The following is a 17500-nucleotide window of genomic DNA, read 5'->3' as shown; positions in this document are numbered from 1 at the left end:
GTGTGGGTTTTATGTAATTGGCAACAGAAAAACGAGCCTATCTATCTCTACGTCAGTCGTATAGAAGCCTAAGCATTTTGCCCTCATCTTTATGCCTCTTGGACACTATGCATATATTTTATAAGTAACCTGCGTATTTTGACATACTTTGTGGTACACCGATACCAATACGTTGTCCTATCTGTACCGATTGTCCTTGTACTTTTTGTATGTTTCACCGTGTATTGTACCTTGTATTATGTGTTTGTCCCATCGTTACATGTTTGTTCGTGCAATAATACATCCGAAGTTTGCTTCTCAGTTATGACTTTTGCGGGTAAAGAATTAGACATCTCGAGGTAAAAGTGACTTTTTAAAATGTATTTTAAATAAAGCCTAGTTCAAGTCACAACCTTTTTGTTTGAGCCTGACTTATCCCTTGCTTAATTTCTATCAAGATAAGTACCTATTCTAACTATTTGAACGTGAGAACTGATCGCAAAAAAATGTTAGATACGATTCGACCACCATGGTCACACTCATGACATTCCTAAGGCAAACATGGATTTCAGGCGCTTTCTGTATTCTTGTAGGATTCCTGTAATAACTTCAGTGAGGGTTCGGAGCTCAGAAGTTCAGACTGTGACTGTGAGGGGAGCATCCCATAGCGTTTGTGGGCCGACACTGGCAGAGAGCCCATCTCACAGGATGGTAGACTGCGCCGCAGTACACGGGATGGTAGACTGTGCCGCAACACACGCCATCTGGATACTGCAGCGCAGTGTTTCGGCGAGGCGGGGCGGGGACGAGCCGCGAGATGAGCATTATACGAAGAGTTGAGGAGCGAATAGCATGGCATAACTGCTGATTGTGCGACGGTCCGATGCACAAAGATAATCACTGATCACCAGGGCATATTTTAAGGATTTTTCACTGCGTCCCAAAGGTGGCATAGGGCACATGCTTTGATCGGAAAGGGCACGTTGCAAGCGAAATAGTATATAATGCAAGTGAGATAATGTACAGATACATTGTGTACTGTGCTGGTGGAGGGGCACTGCAAGCGGGATATTGGGAGCGGGCTGTGATTGCTTTTGGCCAGTCTCGAAATTCGCCCAGTCGTAGTGCGTTCTTTATCCGCATTCAAAGGGCGGACCGGCGATTTAAAATGACATTTACATTGTTGTTAGTCACTCGTTGTCGTTTTCCTGAACGGCGTTGGGCGTGTTTGACCTCCCTTGACGCACCAAATTGTACCTATGCTTAGAGAATAAATATGAATATGCACATGATTAAAATGTGATACATACGTCTCTTCATGCGCTTTTCACCCTTATCAATTGATTCAAAATAGAGGTTGACGTGTGAAACATGGCCAATTTGCATTGAAGATACTATGTGTTTGAAATAATTAGATGACGTAAGGTCAAACAGTACCCACCTAAGTTGTGACAAAAAATCATCGGATTTTAAAGCTACATAAAAAATCCATCATAGATTAATGCTTTGGATGAACGGATGCTTTGGATGCTTCGGATTTCGCTTCCTTACTGCCTATCATGTAATATAACCCAAACTTTTCCCAATGGAAGTTCCTTTGTTTAATTATTATGCCCAGAAATGTGTCGATTTTGTGCCATTTCCGGGCGCTTTGGGGGGGGGGGGGGAGCATGGCCCCGTGGCCCCCTCTATATCCTCCTATGGCCAGACGGCCATGACGGCCCTGATCTGACCGTATGCCATCAAATGTCAAACTTCGCAATGATGCGATATTTTTTTTCGGAAAACGTGCCGGTATCTCAAAAACTATGATAGCTAGGAGGGCGCAATCGATAGGAGAAAAGCAGTCGATATCTTGAACAGCTCTTTCGTCAATATTTCGTCAGGATTGAGTTCAGACATGGATGATAACACTGGATTGGTGTCTCGTGGAAATTAACATTGGGATCCGCGACATTGGGATCAGGCCTGCCATCTAGCGAGAGAATTATCGTAAGTTAGGAGCAAGCCGAGTGAACGCTATCTCCCAGCATTATGACACACGTGGGTGTGGTGTGTTAGTTGGCTTGAAGTGCATTTTTCTACGAGTTGGAGGTAATCTTACTGGACCTGAGACGACAAAAATGTATTAAATGCTTGAAAGCCAAAAATGTCAAGCCGCCTTTAGGTAATAACGAAAATAAAATGCAAGCTAAGACGGTATGTATTGAAACGCCCAGTCCCATCGGCTTGTACGACCTTTTATATGGTCATTTACTCACAATGGTACAGCAGTTTGACAATATGTCATGCACATTTGGTAGGCTTATTCCTTCTCTCCGAATTTCGCCTGATTTTCTTCATCTTAGTTAATGTTACGGCACGTGCCACGTGCCAACTTAGGGGTGTCGAAATTGTTCCACATAAAGTAACTCCGCAATGAATGGGCCCATTACAGTAAAACTTCGTCAATAGTTTGGCACCCAGTGGCCAATGCATTTCCATGTGTCACCATGGGGGTGGGTGCTACTGCACGTGCGCACGTGCGGGGTGCCGCTGTCATATCTCAAGAACGGCTGGGCGGATAACACTCAAACTTGGTGCACAAAATGTCACATCGATGCTCACACTGCATTGATCAGTACTTACATGGTGGCAGAGTCGTTAGGAAAATGAGAGATATGACGTGGTGTTTTGCCTTTCTGTTCCAGCAGTTGATTGATCCCGGATCAATCAACTGCTGTTAGTTGGCTTGAAGTGCATTTTTCTACGAGTTGGAGGTAATCTTACTGGACCTAGACCAAAAATGTAAAATGCTTGAAAGCCAAAAATGTCAAGCCGCCTTAGGTAATAAAAAATAAAATGCAAGCTAAGACGGTATGTATTGAAACGCCCAGTCCCATCGGCTGTACGACCTTTTATATGGTCATTTACTCACAATGGTACAGCAGTTTGACAATATGTCATGCACATTTGGTAGGCTTATTCCTTCTTCTCCGAATTTCGCCTGATTTTCTTCATCTTAGTTAATGTTACGGCACGTGCCGTGCCAACTTAGGGGTGTCGAATTGTTCCACATAAAGTAACTCCGCAATGAATGGGCCCATTACAGTAAACTTCGTCAATAGTTTGGCACCCAGTGGCCAAGCATTTCCTGTCACCATGGGGGTGGGTGCTACTGCACGTGCGCACGTGCGGGTTGCCGCTTCCATATCTCAAAACGGCTGGGCGGATAACACTCAAACTTGGTGCACAAATGTCACATCGATGCTCACACTGCATTGATCAGTACTTACATTGTGCAGAGTCGTTAGGAAAATGATGAAATGATATGCTGGTGTTTATGCCTTTTGTTCCAGCAGTTGATTGATCCGCAAGGAAATCCTTGTTTGTGAAGAGCGAAGGCTTCGCCTCCCTTTTCCACTCCTTGTTTAAAAAACATTAACAATGTACGAAGAACATCAAAGTTGTTTAGGCGGCTATCTTGGGCTAGGGCTGCGGAGTTTGTAGTCAGAGCCAGCGGTTCTGTTCCGACTCGGAGTCGGTTGATTTTTAAAAGCTGTAATCGGAGTAGAGTCTACGTCACCGAAAAGCCACCGACTCCACAGACTTACCAGGGCTGCAGTGTCGGAGTCAGAGTCGGAGTCTGTGTGAATCGACAGTTCTGCCCGGATAGTCGGAGTCGATATTTGGATACCGAATCGGAGTTGGAGCCAAAGTCACTGAAATTTCATCGACTTCGCAGCACTGGTTGGGTCCTTTTTCAGAGCGTCTTGAACGACATTTTGAGCGGCAATGACGTTAGCAATTCCGTTCAACTTTTTCATTAGACTTATAGATAGTACTTAACGTTCGTTTTGTTCTTTGATCGGGCAATTTGTTTGATTTAGGCCAAGTAAAGACTCTTGTGAAAAATAGCGAACACGACACGTGCTGGCGAAGTCTCCAATAACTCCCTGTTTCACGATTTAATGAGGAAATAACATGAAACTGCTTATCTTATTACTGACGCTGCACATAAATCTATTAATTTCTTCGCTTTTACTGGCATATAAAGACGTAACCTTTTGAAAAATTGCACAACAAGCCCGCTACTACCCACACCCCGTGTGTCACAATGCTAATCAGCGGCGTCACTCGGCTTGCTCCTAACTTACGATAATTCTCCGCTAGATGGCAGGCCTGAGCTCAATGTCGCCAAAAACTGCGAAGACACCAATCCATTAGTATATCATCCATGGTTCAGATCAACGGTTAGGCTCCATAGCCAAAAACGGGTAAAATTACCATTTTTGTCAATATTGGTTTCATGAAAGCTTTTGAACTAAAAAAGTAGAGAATTCGTTTGCACGAGTCGTTCTTCTCTCATTTTTACCGAAATGTCAAGGCATGGTAAAGTGTTAGTCCTATTGACGTCGTCGGGACACAGTACCAGTAAAAGTTCAAGTACCCGTGGGTCAAATTACCACATTTATAACTTTACAGTAATAAATAACTTTCAAATAAAGCAGAAACTAAACGCAATAAAAGATATCATTGAATCCACAACGTATATCCCCTTTAACCCGCGCCCACTGGGGTCTGTGTATAACACCCTACTGGGGGGGGGGGCTATTCATAGCCCCCCCCCTCCTAACTCCGAAACTACTGGGCCGATCGTCAAAATTCAAACGGAATCTGATAGCCCCGGAAAAACTGTCGAGCGAAACCTAATTTCATTGACCTCGAGGTCACCGATGACGTCACAGGTCAGGTCAAAGTAAAAATTATTAGCACTTTGGCTTGTCACATTTTGGGCTCTGGCCGCCGTCTTACAAGTCAGATCAGGCTCATTTCTGGTTTCCACACTCGTGAACAGATGCTCTAGATACCTTGAGGTACCAAACTTGTACTTTGATTTTCAGGGCAGGGTCAGGTCATCACAGGTCACGAAATATTATATCATGCGTCGGTCACGTGACACATGTTTTATGGTCCATTTAGGCCATAGATTTCGAATTTGATGTCGGTGTCATTCAAGGTCATTTTGAGTCGAAATTAGCTTAGGTCAGGTCACTTTCAGGTCAAAAAAGGTCAAATTTTGAAGTTGAAATTTTCAACAAAAAAGGTGTCTATTGGATGCAGTTTGAGCTCAGGAACACGATGGTGCTATTTATATTGGTGTACGATGCCAATACGTACTGAAAAATTGATTTGAAAAATTAATAATTGAATTTTTGCAATAATGCGTATAACTTGGCCATTTTTGAAGATATTTAGCTAAAACTTGCTAGAGTTAGTCATAATCATGCGTTCTGTCACATATATTCCGGTTTTTTCGAAAAGTCAAAAACTTTTTGAAAAAAAATAAAAATAAATTTGAATATTATTATATAAATTTTCGAAATTTTCAAATTTTGAAAATCCGAGATAGCAGTTTGATAGCGCGGTCAATTCTGAGTCCTTTCATGCAAAGAAATTGGATCTAGCTTAAAAACTGAGCTCTTGGGAGCGATTGCCGTGGTTCAATGTTTTGCGTCGAAATCGGACGAACATGACGTCACTCTGACGTCATTTTCCGGCCGACCTATGGTAGCTACGAAGTTCAAATTTTGACACAATGTCAAATTGATGCAGCCGAAGGTACTGAAAGTTTGGCGTCGATTCGTCAAGCGGTTTGGAAGTTATTGCAGAAAAACGGGAGGGGGGGCTATAAATAGCCCCCCCCCAGTGGGGCGCGGGTTAACAGGACATAAAAAGCCCCTATACCTAATACATACCTACAACATGGTATGAACAATTAGTAGCCACAACTCAGCAAAACTACCGTCGACAGTTGCTAACGAAACTAGATCAAACTTGATGATCAAACACATAAACAGACGCTTAGACACCGACCACGCTGTCGGCTGTGCTATTTCAAGCGGGGTTGATTGACGACCAGTTGTAGCCAGCTATACGACTAGACAAACGACTAGATTCGGAACCGGGGTCGGACTGGTTGGACATGGTAAATTCATGCGGGGTCGATAGTTTCTACCAAGTTTCTGCTAGGTGTCCCAGTCAATAGTTCACTACTATCAGCAGGATTTTTACCACGGATTTGAATATCGAACAGCTTGGCCAAAGCTGGACCTTGAGCTGGACATTATTGTTATCCATAGGCTTGATAGTGAATATTAAAATCATTATAAATTTACGATGTTCAGGCATATTGTATGATATGGGCATATGGCCTTGATAGTGAATATGCAGATATCGATCAGTCAGTGAGTTATTTTATATGCTCTGTGTCAAGGTCAGAACTTGAGCTCACATTACGGTCATTTCGTGACCAAGATAGATCATGTCGCATATCAGTCGATGCGTTTCGATGAGGTACCTCAAAACAATGATACAATCCACTGTGCATGCAAAAGCCCTGTAGGGCCGGATTTTGGGCCAGGCTCCGGGCCTGCGGGCTCCAACTTGACATCTCTAAACAGGACTTTAGGGAAGGGCAGGACACAGAGTCTGAGCCCTAAGGACAGGGGCAGGCACAGGCAGGCCATGAAGCTAAGCTAAGACGGATACTTGAGGGCTGGGTAGGATGCAGGGTCCGAGGGCAAGGCAAGGCGCGGGTCTGAGGCTATCATTACACAAGGCCGGAGAGTAGTGCAAGACACAGGGCCTTAGAACACCTGATGATCAACACACCTGATGGCAGGGCAACACGCAGGATCTTAGAGCAGGGCAAGAAATAGTACCTAAAGGTAGAGCAAGACATAAGACACAGATATGACACAAGGCCCGAAACACCGCCCACGTCTTGTCATACCTTCGGGCCCCGAAGGTATGACAAGACGTGGGCAGTGTTTCACGGACGTCGGACGCTGCTATCAAATTCCGCGAGCTGACGTCATACTTGTGGTAGTGTTTGAGCAATGGCCTGTTGATGTCTCCATGGAAACCCAATTTGACACGTGTAATAGCAGCGTGCTGCTATCACCGGTGAAACAGGGCCAGGGTATGGGGCCTGAGGGCAGGGCAAGGCTCAGGGCATGGAGGCAGAACAAAGCACGGGTTCTGAGGACAGGTAAGGGCACGGGGCATGAGGACGGGAAACGCACGGGACCTGAGGGCGGGAGACACCACAGGGCCTGATGACAGGGCAGGGCACAGCGCCTGAGAGCGGGCATGGGACACGAGACCTTAGGGCAATGCAGAATACAGGGCTTGAGGGCAGAGTAGGACACAGGGTCTGATGGCATGGGACGGCACAAGGCCTGACGACAGGGCAGAGCACAGCAACTTAGGGCGAGGCCGGGCAGGGGCACGGGCCTGAGGGCGATACAACGCATAAGGCTTAATGGCAGAATAGGGCACAGGGTCTAAGGGCAGGGCAATGCACATGAGGCCTGGAAGCAGAACATGACAGGACAGGGCCTGAGGCAGGGCAAGGCATTAGGCTCGAGGATGGGCGCGGGGCCGGGGCATGAGGACATGGGAAGGCACAAGGCCTGATGGCAGGGCAGGGCACAGTACCTGAAGACAAGGGCAGCGGCACGGGGTCTGATGGCAGGACAAGTGTACAAGGCTTGAGGGCAGAGAAGGGCAGGGGCCCCAAACTAGGGTAGGGCAGGGGCAGGGCACGGGGCCAAAAGACGGGAAGGCAGCGCATCAAATTTCCAGGCAGAATATATAAAGTATCGTGTTTGAGGGCAGGGCAGAGCGGGGCACAGGGCCTGAAGAAAGGCCAGGGCACAGGGCCTGAAGAAAGGGCAGGGCAAGGTACAAGACCTAAGGACAGGGCACTGGGCAGGGCACATATCCTAGGGGTATAGTAGGGAAGAACATAATAAGGTGTATGACCAAGGGTAGGGCAGGGCACAAGGACTGGAGAGGGCATGTATGTGCTTAGGTACATAGTAAATCAGGGCACAAAGCAATCGGAAAGCCAACATCTTTTACACAGTAAAAGACCGAGGCATGTTACTTATTTTTGCTCGCACTTTTCGGCTGAAACCGTGGCATTTCAGTGTGGGACGCAGTGGTCCAAATTTCGCGAGGGCTACGTCCCAAAGGCAGGGGGCTGCGTCCCAAAATGGGACGCAGTCAGTATGTTAAAATATGCCCTGCTGATCACCTGCTATTGAGGATATCTTTAAACGAAACACATTAGGACTTAAGAGGCATACACTATGGCAAAAAATGGATGTAGGTATTGGTTATGTATGTATCTATTTGTTAATTGATTTATACATTTGTTAATTTGCTTTTATTTATTTGTTTACATATTTTATTTATTCATTTTTATTTATGCAAGCATTCGTCTTTTGCCTCTACCCGATTATACTTGTGTGCTCAACATATGAATTAGTATGAGCTCGTAAGGAATGACGAGAACAAATGTGCCAGATACCAAAAGCCTAGGTACTACATGTTATGCCAGCATTTATTAAAATTATAATGTTCCACTGTTCCACAGTGTGTTCGGGGAAGTCGTACTTGACCACAAAAAAAATTTACCTAAGAAATCGAGCACCCGTATGTCATAGTCGAAAAAAAAAACAACGAAAAACGCAAACGCTCGTCCTGTTCCTATGACTGAGACGATGGCAAATATTGCTGAATTCTGATGCTGATGTAGATTCTTAGCCTATGACGAAGGTTTTTCTTGACATGTCGGATTTTCCCCTGCACATCACTGCACCGCGGCCGGCAGCCACAGCACCGCTACTGCGGAGTGCACAGCTTACTACAACTTATCCTTTTTCCTGACAGATGGCAGAGGCCGACAGCGTCCGTTGCAGGGTTCTGCTGTCTGCAATGCTGATAACGGCAGTCGCACTGCACCCACCGCCGGTGCTCGGTCGGGGGAGAATGTAGCACCGACGCACCCGACCCTGGCGACGCGATGGGCCGGAAGGGACACCAACAGAGCACCAACAGGAAACACGACACCGATTGAATATTGGAGTCTTGGTCACTACCATGCAAGCGATAGAATAGTGCAAAGCAGGAGGGTGGTATGGAAGCGTTTAGGATGAAGGTATCAGGAAGAACCTTTTTTGCTTTCATGCTTTTTCTTTCCGTGTTTTTCATTCTTATTATCCATTTTTCCGACCTATAAGGGAAGCCCTAGAAAAGTGCTCACACTTTTTAGTGTATGAATACTGCTTGGTGGTGATTATTACGAGCCGTAATCAGGCTCTCTCTAACCTTACCGGCCGAGGGGAGAGGGGAAAACATATCCTAAAACTGCAATGAAAATTTAAAAAAAACTTTAAAAATTTCACACGTCACCAAAGATCAAACTGGTTGATGACTTTGACCCCTAAATGACCTTAGCACCAGGGCTGCGGAGTCGATGGATTTTCGGCGACTCCGACTCCGACTCCGACTCCGGCTTTCAAAAACAGCTCCGACTCCGACTCCGACTCCGGGCAGAATTGTCGACTCCGACCGACTCCAACTCCCGACTCCGACTCCGCAGACCTAGCAGGGCTGCGGAGTCGACAGATTTTCGGTGACTCCGACTCCTACTCCGGCTCGGGTTTCTAAAATCGACTCCGACTCCGACTCCGACTCCGGTCACAACTGTCGACTCCGACCGACTCCGACTCCGACTCCGACTCCGACTCCGCAGCCCTGCTTAGCACCCACCATACCTAACGCAGAGGCAAAACATCATTTCACATTTTGGCACGCTTTTATCATAGGTCTGGCCACGCGGATAATGTGATAATGTGCGCCGACAAACGCCGAATCGCAAGGCCAGCCTGAGATGGTCTTGAGAAGCAAGTCACAGTTGAAAGGGTATATCTTGGTCAGGGTCATGAAATTTTTATAGTAGGTACATGTGAAATTACATGCTCCGATGGATAGGTACTGAAAGTTTCCTCGCGTTCGGCAGCTCAAACGCAAGTTATTCGCGGAAAACTGGGGGGGGGGATCCATCCGACCACTTTCCCCAGACCATAAGTGCGCGGGGTAAGCTTATGCACGCATGCGACACAATGCATTCACTAATTGTAGTGTCCCGTTGTGTGCTGATTAAGAGTGTTTACAACCAATTGAAAATAATAAACACACAGTTTATGGCATAATTGAATATCTTTAATTTTGCCAGCAAGGGAAACGTATCACGAGCAGCCAAAATACATCACAGCGCGATTTGGTGAAAGTCATTAAAGGGACCCTCCCACCTTCAAAAAGTTTATGAATTGGCATGAAAGTGATGTCGCTCGGTTCAGAAAGAGCGAAAACGAATATCTACCAAATTTCACCGAAAAATATTCACCGGTTTTCAAGATATTAGATTTTTACTTTTGCTTACTTTTTGGGATCTCCGCTGTTTCTAGCGACTTTATTTGGAAGCAATAGTTTGGCAGCTGAAAGTGCGGCACTTGTTGCGCGCAAAGCAGCATATACCACCGCGTGCTACATAACGTTTTAGTCAAACATTTAAAAATCGTTAGATATCTGCGCTGACGTCAAACATTCAGAGGGGTATTCCTATGCATTAGCCCCTCTGAATCAAAATGCTGCAATTTTGAAATTCAATATTTCCGATTTAAGGCATTTCTCGATGTTGTGAGTGCCGAAACCGGTAATTGTGGGCCAGGGACCCCATTTTGGCTATCTCAACTCAAATCTAATGTTAAGGTGGGAGGGTCCCTTTAATCTGAACACGGCAAAATGCAAGGAAATGGATCGCAAACAAACGCTATGGATCGTGCTATTTCATTAACTGATAAATACCGTTATCAATCAGTGAACTAATCTATGACGTAACTAATCCTTTCCTCTGCCGTCATTCGTGGTCGTCTTAACCCTCGCCCTGGCAGGGGGGGGGGGTCGATGCGACCCCCCCTAAGGTTTTTCAAAGATAGCGTAAAAACGGCGGCGCGCAGCGCCGCCAAATTTGACACAGCCTATGGGGCAACCTTTTTACACATGACCTGAAAATTTCAGGTCCGGGTGACCTTGGGTCAGGTCACCAGGTCAGAAAAACCGGTACAAGGTCATGGTCAAATTTCAATTTTCTTTTTGCACCTGTCCAACTCACAGTTTTGGACTGATTTCCTTCAAACTTTCAGGATGTGCTAAGCTCACCGAGTTGTATAACATATAGTTCGGGTTTTTTGAGGTCACTGACCTGAGGTCAGTTAGAGGTCATTACGTCGTAATGTTAAGCCTATGGGAAAATACTAAATTCGGAACATACTGGAGATATCCGCTTCGTTCTATCACTTTTGTGCTTTGAAACCACAGTACTTAACAGCAGGTCACTTGGTGCTTCTTTGTTTGGCGTACTTATCCATGGGTCAGGTCAAATGAGGTCAACTGAGGTCAAATGACGTTTTTGCCAATAACTTGGCACATAATGACGCTAGAGCTTAAAAAATAGTGTCATTGTGTTCCTGGTGATCAGCCGAATCGAATGATATGCGATATGATGCAATTTGGTTAACTTGAACTTAATTCATTATTTTAAGTTTACTTAAAATTTAAGAAAAACTTTAAGTACACTAAAGCAAGCTAAAAAGAATATCATTCGACGCGCCTTGACGTGCTGAGTTCACTGGTGCTTTTCTTTTTGCTCTATCTTAATTAGATCAAAAGTTATAAGCGAAAAACTTTTCACCTGTTTTTAGCGAAATTTTTACATTTATACCCCCCAAAACCCCCCTAAATATTGACCTAAAGCAACCAAATTTGCACAGGGGCGAGAACTCCGGAGGGCCCACCTACCTACCAAATTTGGTGCTTCTAGGTGCCATAGGAGCCAATCGCAAGGGGGGGGGGGTCGCATCGACCCCCCCCCCCCTGCCAGGCCGTGTTATGAAAAAGGCCCTGCCAGGGCGAGGGTTAAGATCTTAAAATAGTTTAAATCCTATCGATTTTGTGTGCGTTCTTCTGAGCCATTCAAAGCGCAGAACGCACGTGCGCACATACAAACGCACCCTTGTTACGTCATTCATGCCGCATGCGCCATATAAGACTAATCCTGTCATAATTCCCAATCATCCCACCATATTTATCCTCAATCCGCTTATCCTTCCACAGAGGCGTAATGGGCTCGTGTGCACGTGCACGTGATCTCTTTGCTGGGGCGAGGTAAAGGCAAGGATGAGGGGCAGGGCAAGGAATTTAGGGCCTTGGGCAAGGGTACATCTGCAATGAAGACGATGTTATAGTCATGCTTACCTTTTGTTTATTGTAAAATGTACGCATAGATCTCTTCTCTTTAAAAATGCTCGCATATAACGTTGAATATTGAATATTGAACGCATATATATTGAACACAAGAGGCAACGAAATCGTATAGTTATCACAACAGTAGTTGAGTATTCGGCAACAGGCATATATATAGGTAGGGTATAGTCTAACTCTATATATATGTAGTCATATCATGCGTTACGTGCCAAGCTTGATTGAGCGGCCTAATAAGCGGCCAATTTAGATTAAACAGCTATTTGCTCATAACATCGTCTCCAATTAAATATAAAATTGTAGGGATCATATATGATTCACCTGATTCGGATGGTTGCGCTACCAAACATCAATTATCACTTTAGAACACTTGAGTGCTTTATGCATTATTATTTTTCCTTTTAATGTGTACCTGTGCCTACCTGTTTGCTGACTCAGGCGTCAATAGAGTAATGAGAACCATTTTCAATTTGATTTTTTTCTCTATAGTGTAATGTGTTTTGTGCAGTAATAGTAACATACATGCCCAGGGACAGCACAGATGAAGGATGAAGCATAATTGATAGCGAATGAATAGTGGACGCTGCTTGCGAAAACATTTTCGTGTTGTACTTGTACTGGTGAAACCCACGCCTTTCTGCTCATTTCATTTGAAGACAACGTTCAGGTAAATGAGTGACAGCTCTATCTGTTAACTAAACTTTATTGACAATTTTTCTCTAATGTCTGATAAATGAGATGATTCCAATGGATTGTAAGGCATACCGAGTTTCTCCAAGTGCAGCGCCTCATCGAATTTTGAAATTAAAATAAAGAAACTCAAACTGGCGTTAACGATTAAATAGTGTGATGGTCAAACTTAACCCGCGCCGGGCCGGGGGGGGGGGGGTGTTGGAACACCCCCCTGCGGTTTTTCGCAGATATCTCAAAACGGCGGCGCGGAGCGCCGCCGTTTTTGGCTCACCTGTTTGTGCATCTTTTTCGCACATGTTGTGAAAATTTCAGACCCAGGTCGCCTTAGGTCAGGTCACCAGGTCACGCCAAGTGACCTCACCTCAGAAAAAATAGGAATGCTCGTCATAGCTACACCGATTGATCGATTGCCTTGAAACTTTCAGCGATTGATATGAGCAACTATATCTATAAAATGTTTATCTCGGAATTTCGATATCGATGACCTAAGGTCAGGTCAATTTTGCGGCCTCTCCATTATAAGTCAACGGGAGAAAATTGAAAAGCGTCTGTTTTGCACGAACGCTATTCTAGATATTCTCAAACATCGAGATATAGGTACAATTGACACACTGAACCGGAAAATGGCAACTGTGACCCCTCGTTATGTCCCCGAGGTCATCTCAGGTCACGAACAGAATCTATCAATTTTTCGCTAATAACTTCTGATAGAGGCGTGCTAGAGCGCTGAAAACGCCTTAGATGTGTTCGCCTCGACGTTGCAGATCGACTGATATGCAACATGACCTTTTCCGGTCAGGTCATGACCTTGACCTGAGGTCAAATTTTCAAGTTGACCTTTCAAGATCAACTTATAGTTCATTCGACGCGTCTCGACGAGAGGAACACGATGCTGGCAAAAGTAATGTCATGGCTCTTTTAAGTCAAAAGTTATTGCCAAAAAAAAACGGTTTTCGTAAAAATTGCTATTTTTGGAGTTTTTGCCCTCTGGAGGCTAAACCGTTGACCTGAGGTCAAATCTGAGAACATTACTCAGAAAGGTCTGTAAAAGGGCTATCGAATGCGCTTTTCTGCGGCGCTGTAGCTCTATCGGTTCCCGAGATAGCCGTTGGCAGTTTCCAAAATGTTGAAATAGTCAACATTTTACCTTTGGTGACCTCTGGTGACCTGACCTTTGACCTGACCCAAAAAATGACTGAAGTGTTTTCGTCCTTATTTTAGACGTTCTTTCGATTGCCGCTTACTGTGTGTCGCTACGTGGCCCAGGAGCCGAGTTAGACGGGGGGGGGGGGGGGGTGTTCAGACACCCCCCCCCCGGCCCGGCGCGGAATCTCAGAGCACCGGCCCGGCGCGGGTTAACCATTCGATTCGGTATGCACTGCATTATTAAGACCTAGGGGGTGGATGTTTACCTTCTATGGCAACAGGCATGTCTTTCAACTCGTGCAGCTTTATAGCGTGCAACTGCAACTTTACCGTTTTGGGCAGGCTTCCCACATACGAAAATCATGTTCAAGGATAATTACACACGGGAATATTATTATTGATACCGATGAACATGTGCCTAATACTTTCCTATAGCCGAAAATTCGGATTTCCGCAACACCCAAGGAAAAAGGCAGCGAACACCTTTCACCGTGACTATCTGAGTAGCGAGTCAGGCACACTCGGACTATCGGACGCGTAAGGAGGCGGGGACAATTGCGTGTGATCTGTACAGAGTTCCCGGTGACCAGTCCTCGCGTCGCTCCCGGGTAGCGGGCCGACACGACGCCTGTGTGTCCGGCACGACACTCCCGCCCGAGTCGGCATGCAAAACACGCCGCGGAGTTTTCGGGCGAACGGCCTCGCCACACGGGTTCTCCAGCAGGCGACACCGCTGAACGAACTGCACATCGCCGCGCCGGTAGGAAAAAACTCGCTCGAAAAAATGTCGAAACAATGCCGCGGTCTTACGTGACGGGGCTGGTCATTACCCGGATTTCAGCCGTTCCTCGTCCATGTTAGGGGCCGAGTGCCGTCGTACCATGGCCGGCAGCCTGCACGCGGCGACGACGCGAGGTTATAAAGGGGACGCGGCCGCCCCGCGCGTGCAGTGGGACACAGGAAAGCGCACCATGAAGCTGGTCTTGGTGAGTGTTTGGAGCGCCCGCGCCTCGTGCCGTAGGTGCTTGCGCCGCTTTTCAATGTGGTGGGTTCGCTGTGCTCTATGTAAGTGCCTGATAGAATAGGTGGAGCGTTTTGAAAATGTCAGATGAGCTTTTCAGCGGCGTCCGAACGGCGCCGTAAAGTTTCTGTGTAGTACAGTACTCGCATGCATGCGCTTCTGCTGTCTACTCAACTGTGTTTCGTTTTTAGCAAAAGGAATCCACCGAAATTGGAATCATTACTTCAGGTGAACTTCCCAAGTTCAGGGAGGTGCTTTTAACAATGAGGGAGTGCTCGAGCACCCTCAACACCCCTAATTCTCCACCCTGCATGCCAGTTGTGAGGAGCGCATCGATTTAGTGCGCTAAGAGTCAGCCTGCGCATTTGTTGGTAATCCCTTGGAAATTTCCTCTTGCTTCCTGTCATGAGATGTGAAGCTAAATAACTATGACGTAAGGCATGTCCTCTGTAATGTCATCGAAAGAAAATAATGCGGTCTGGATTGCGTAACACCGGTTCGGCACGTTCACATAACCCCGTCTATCAGCATTAACCCTCGCCCGCACATGGGGGGGGGGTGGTTGCCACCCCCCCCAGGTAGTCTTTCTGCTCTGCACTCAACATTTTTAGAGCTAGAAGGCTGATTTTTCGTATAGCTGCTCCCCTATCCTTTCTTGAGGTCCACTGAAAATTTCAAGTTTCTGTGATTTTTGGTTTCGGAGATATGACCTCGTTTTTCAGGTCATGTCATGACCCAAATGGCCAATTCTCAACATCTTGCGCCTGCCATGGGCCTTGTGAGCTTTTGACACCCTGATTTCGGCCTTTTTTGCCAGTCATACCTCCCACCTATCATGGAACATGTTGTTCGACGATGTACAGGGGTCAAGGTCAGGGTCAAGGTCAACCTAGGTCATCTAAGATAATTGCGTTTTAGGCAAGCTGAATTTACTTTTTGTGAAGTTTTTTGACTGCATTTTTGGTAAAAGCTTCTCAGATCATGATTTCATGTAATATGGACCCAAAAACAATCGGTGCACACATCAGTATACACACAGACACACACAGACATACAAACACATATAATTGACCTTGACCTAACTTGACCTGAAATGACCTCAGCAGCAAAATTCTGGTCGGGTAGTGTGACAAAGAGGTTCTAGCTGGCTTGGCACCAGAAAACAGCATCGTCATCGGTATTTGATAAGCAGCGCACTTGATATCCAACGGTGACCCAAAACAGCAACATTTTTTAGTTTGACCTGACCTGGAAGGTCAATGACTGACCTGAGAAGGTAAAACTGGGTATCATTGGATTCGTCTCTTCCCAAAGAATCTTTTTGGTCTTTACCGCTGAGCTCTATCTCCAACAGGAACGAAATGGCGCGGGGGGGGTGGCAACCACCCCCCCCCCCCATGTGCGTTCTAGGATGGGAAAATGGCATGTGCGGGCGAGGGTTAAATCATTGAAGCTGGAAGTACTCTGCCACCTTTACGGATGCTTGCCATCGTGTAACGAGTTTGATTATTGACGTGCGTAATACCTCTTACATAATAACTGGTACCCATGTAACAGCCCTCAGCAGACTGCGTGGTAGGTATTCTTTTTTCGACAAAACCGATAATTACTCAAAGTCTATGTCAACAGTCGGTCGGAATTCACTTCAAATAGATGCGCCATGCTCCACTCCTTCGATTGGGTCCATCACTAAACAAAGTATACGGCTTGTGTGGCAACAAAATGCAAAAGTTTGTTTTGGGGGCAAATATAAACTTTTGGGTTTTGTTGCCAAACTGGATGAAAAATGAATAAGATAATAATGCCAATCTAAGGTGCGGTATCTCGCGCGTCTCGCTGTTACGATTTTCGAGTGACCGATAGCATAGTATTCGCGTTATTCTCGGTTTTGTCGGAAAAAGAATACCTACCACGCAGTTTGCAGAGGGCTGTACCTACGCATCAGTCCCAGTTAATCTCGAACATTCTTGGAAGAGCGATTTGGAGAGCATGGGACACTGTTCAGAACTTCAGACGCCAAGACGTTATATATGACCGTGAACTCACTGTTTTGATTTTGGGGAGGGCTGATACCCCTTTGCAAGTAGCTGATTAAGACAGGGCAGGCCATACCTTGCGTGTTGATGTAAGCAAACAGATTAAAACACAATAAATGTGTAAATTTTATGAAAGAATAATTTTTTTTAAGTGCAAGCGCTCTTGTTCAATTGTTGTCCGATTGCTTTGTAAGCTATGCGTAGTTTTACCAAAAAAATTCTATACCGAGGTTTCTTTTTTTAAATAACTATATGATTAAGCCTTTCAAATAATTGTTTTCTTCTAACCGTGAGGGGTCTGACATTGGCGAAATCGCATCTTATGTATTTCCCGGCTAAAATGATTTATTTCTCATCACATTCACTGAGTTTAGTTTACGTGTCTTCGGATCGGGCCAATTAAGCACTGTGAAAAAATCTTATCTTTCGGGTCCAAAGTCTGAGACTTATCTTTTTACAAAAGATAAGT

The 17500-nt window shown here is 45.6% G+C and overlaps 2 protein-coding genes across 2 annotated transcripts in view; one reads left to right on the top strand and one right to left on the bottom strand.

Annotated features, from left to right (window-relative positions):
• The window catches only part of LOC122390413 (uncharacterized protein DDB_G0271670-like), a 3693-nt gene extending 3014 nt beyond the window's left edge, over positions 1 to 679 (bottom strand). The window contains exon 1 of the mRNA XM_043383319.1: positions 556 to 679. Within this exon, the coding sequence (XP_043239254.1) occupies positions 556 to 679 (124 nt within the window). The remainder of the gene's footprint in view (positions 1 to 555) is intronic.
• A 14245-nt stretch (positions 680 to 14924) lies between these two features.
• Positions 14925 to 17500, top strand: part of LOC122390428 (serine-aspartate repeat-containing protein F-like) — a 6377-nt gene continuing 3801 nt past the window's right edge. Inside the window, exon 1 of the mRNA XM_043383371.1 lies at positions 14925 to 14960. Within this exon, the coding sequence (XP_043239306.1) occupies positions 14946 to 14960 (15 nt within the window). The 5' untranslated portion in view covers positions 14925 to 14945. The remainder of the gene's footprint in view (positions 14961 to 17500) is intronic.

The sequence above is a fragment of the Amphibalanus amphitrite genome, unplaced genomic scaffold, assembly GCF_019059575.1.
Source record: "Amphibalanus amphitrite isolate SeventyFive unplaced genomic scaffold, NRLGWU_Aamphi_draft 000395F_arrow, whole genome shotgun sequence".
Lineage (NCBI taxonomy): Eukaryota > Metazoa > Arthropoda > Thecostraca > Balanomorpha > Balanidae > Amphibalanus > Amphibalanus amphitrite.
This window is presented reverse-complemented; position numbering and strand designations above follow the sequence as displayed.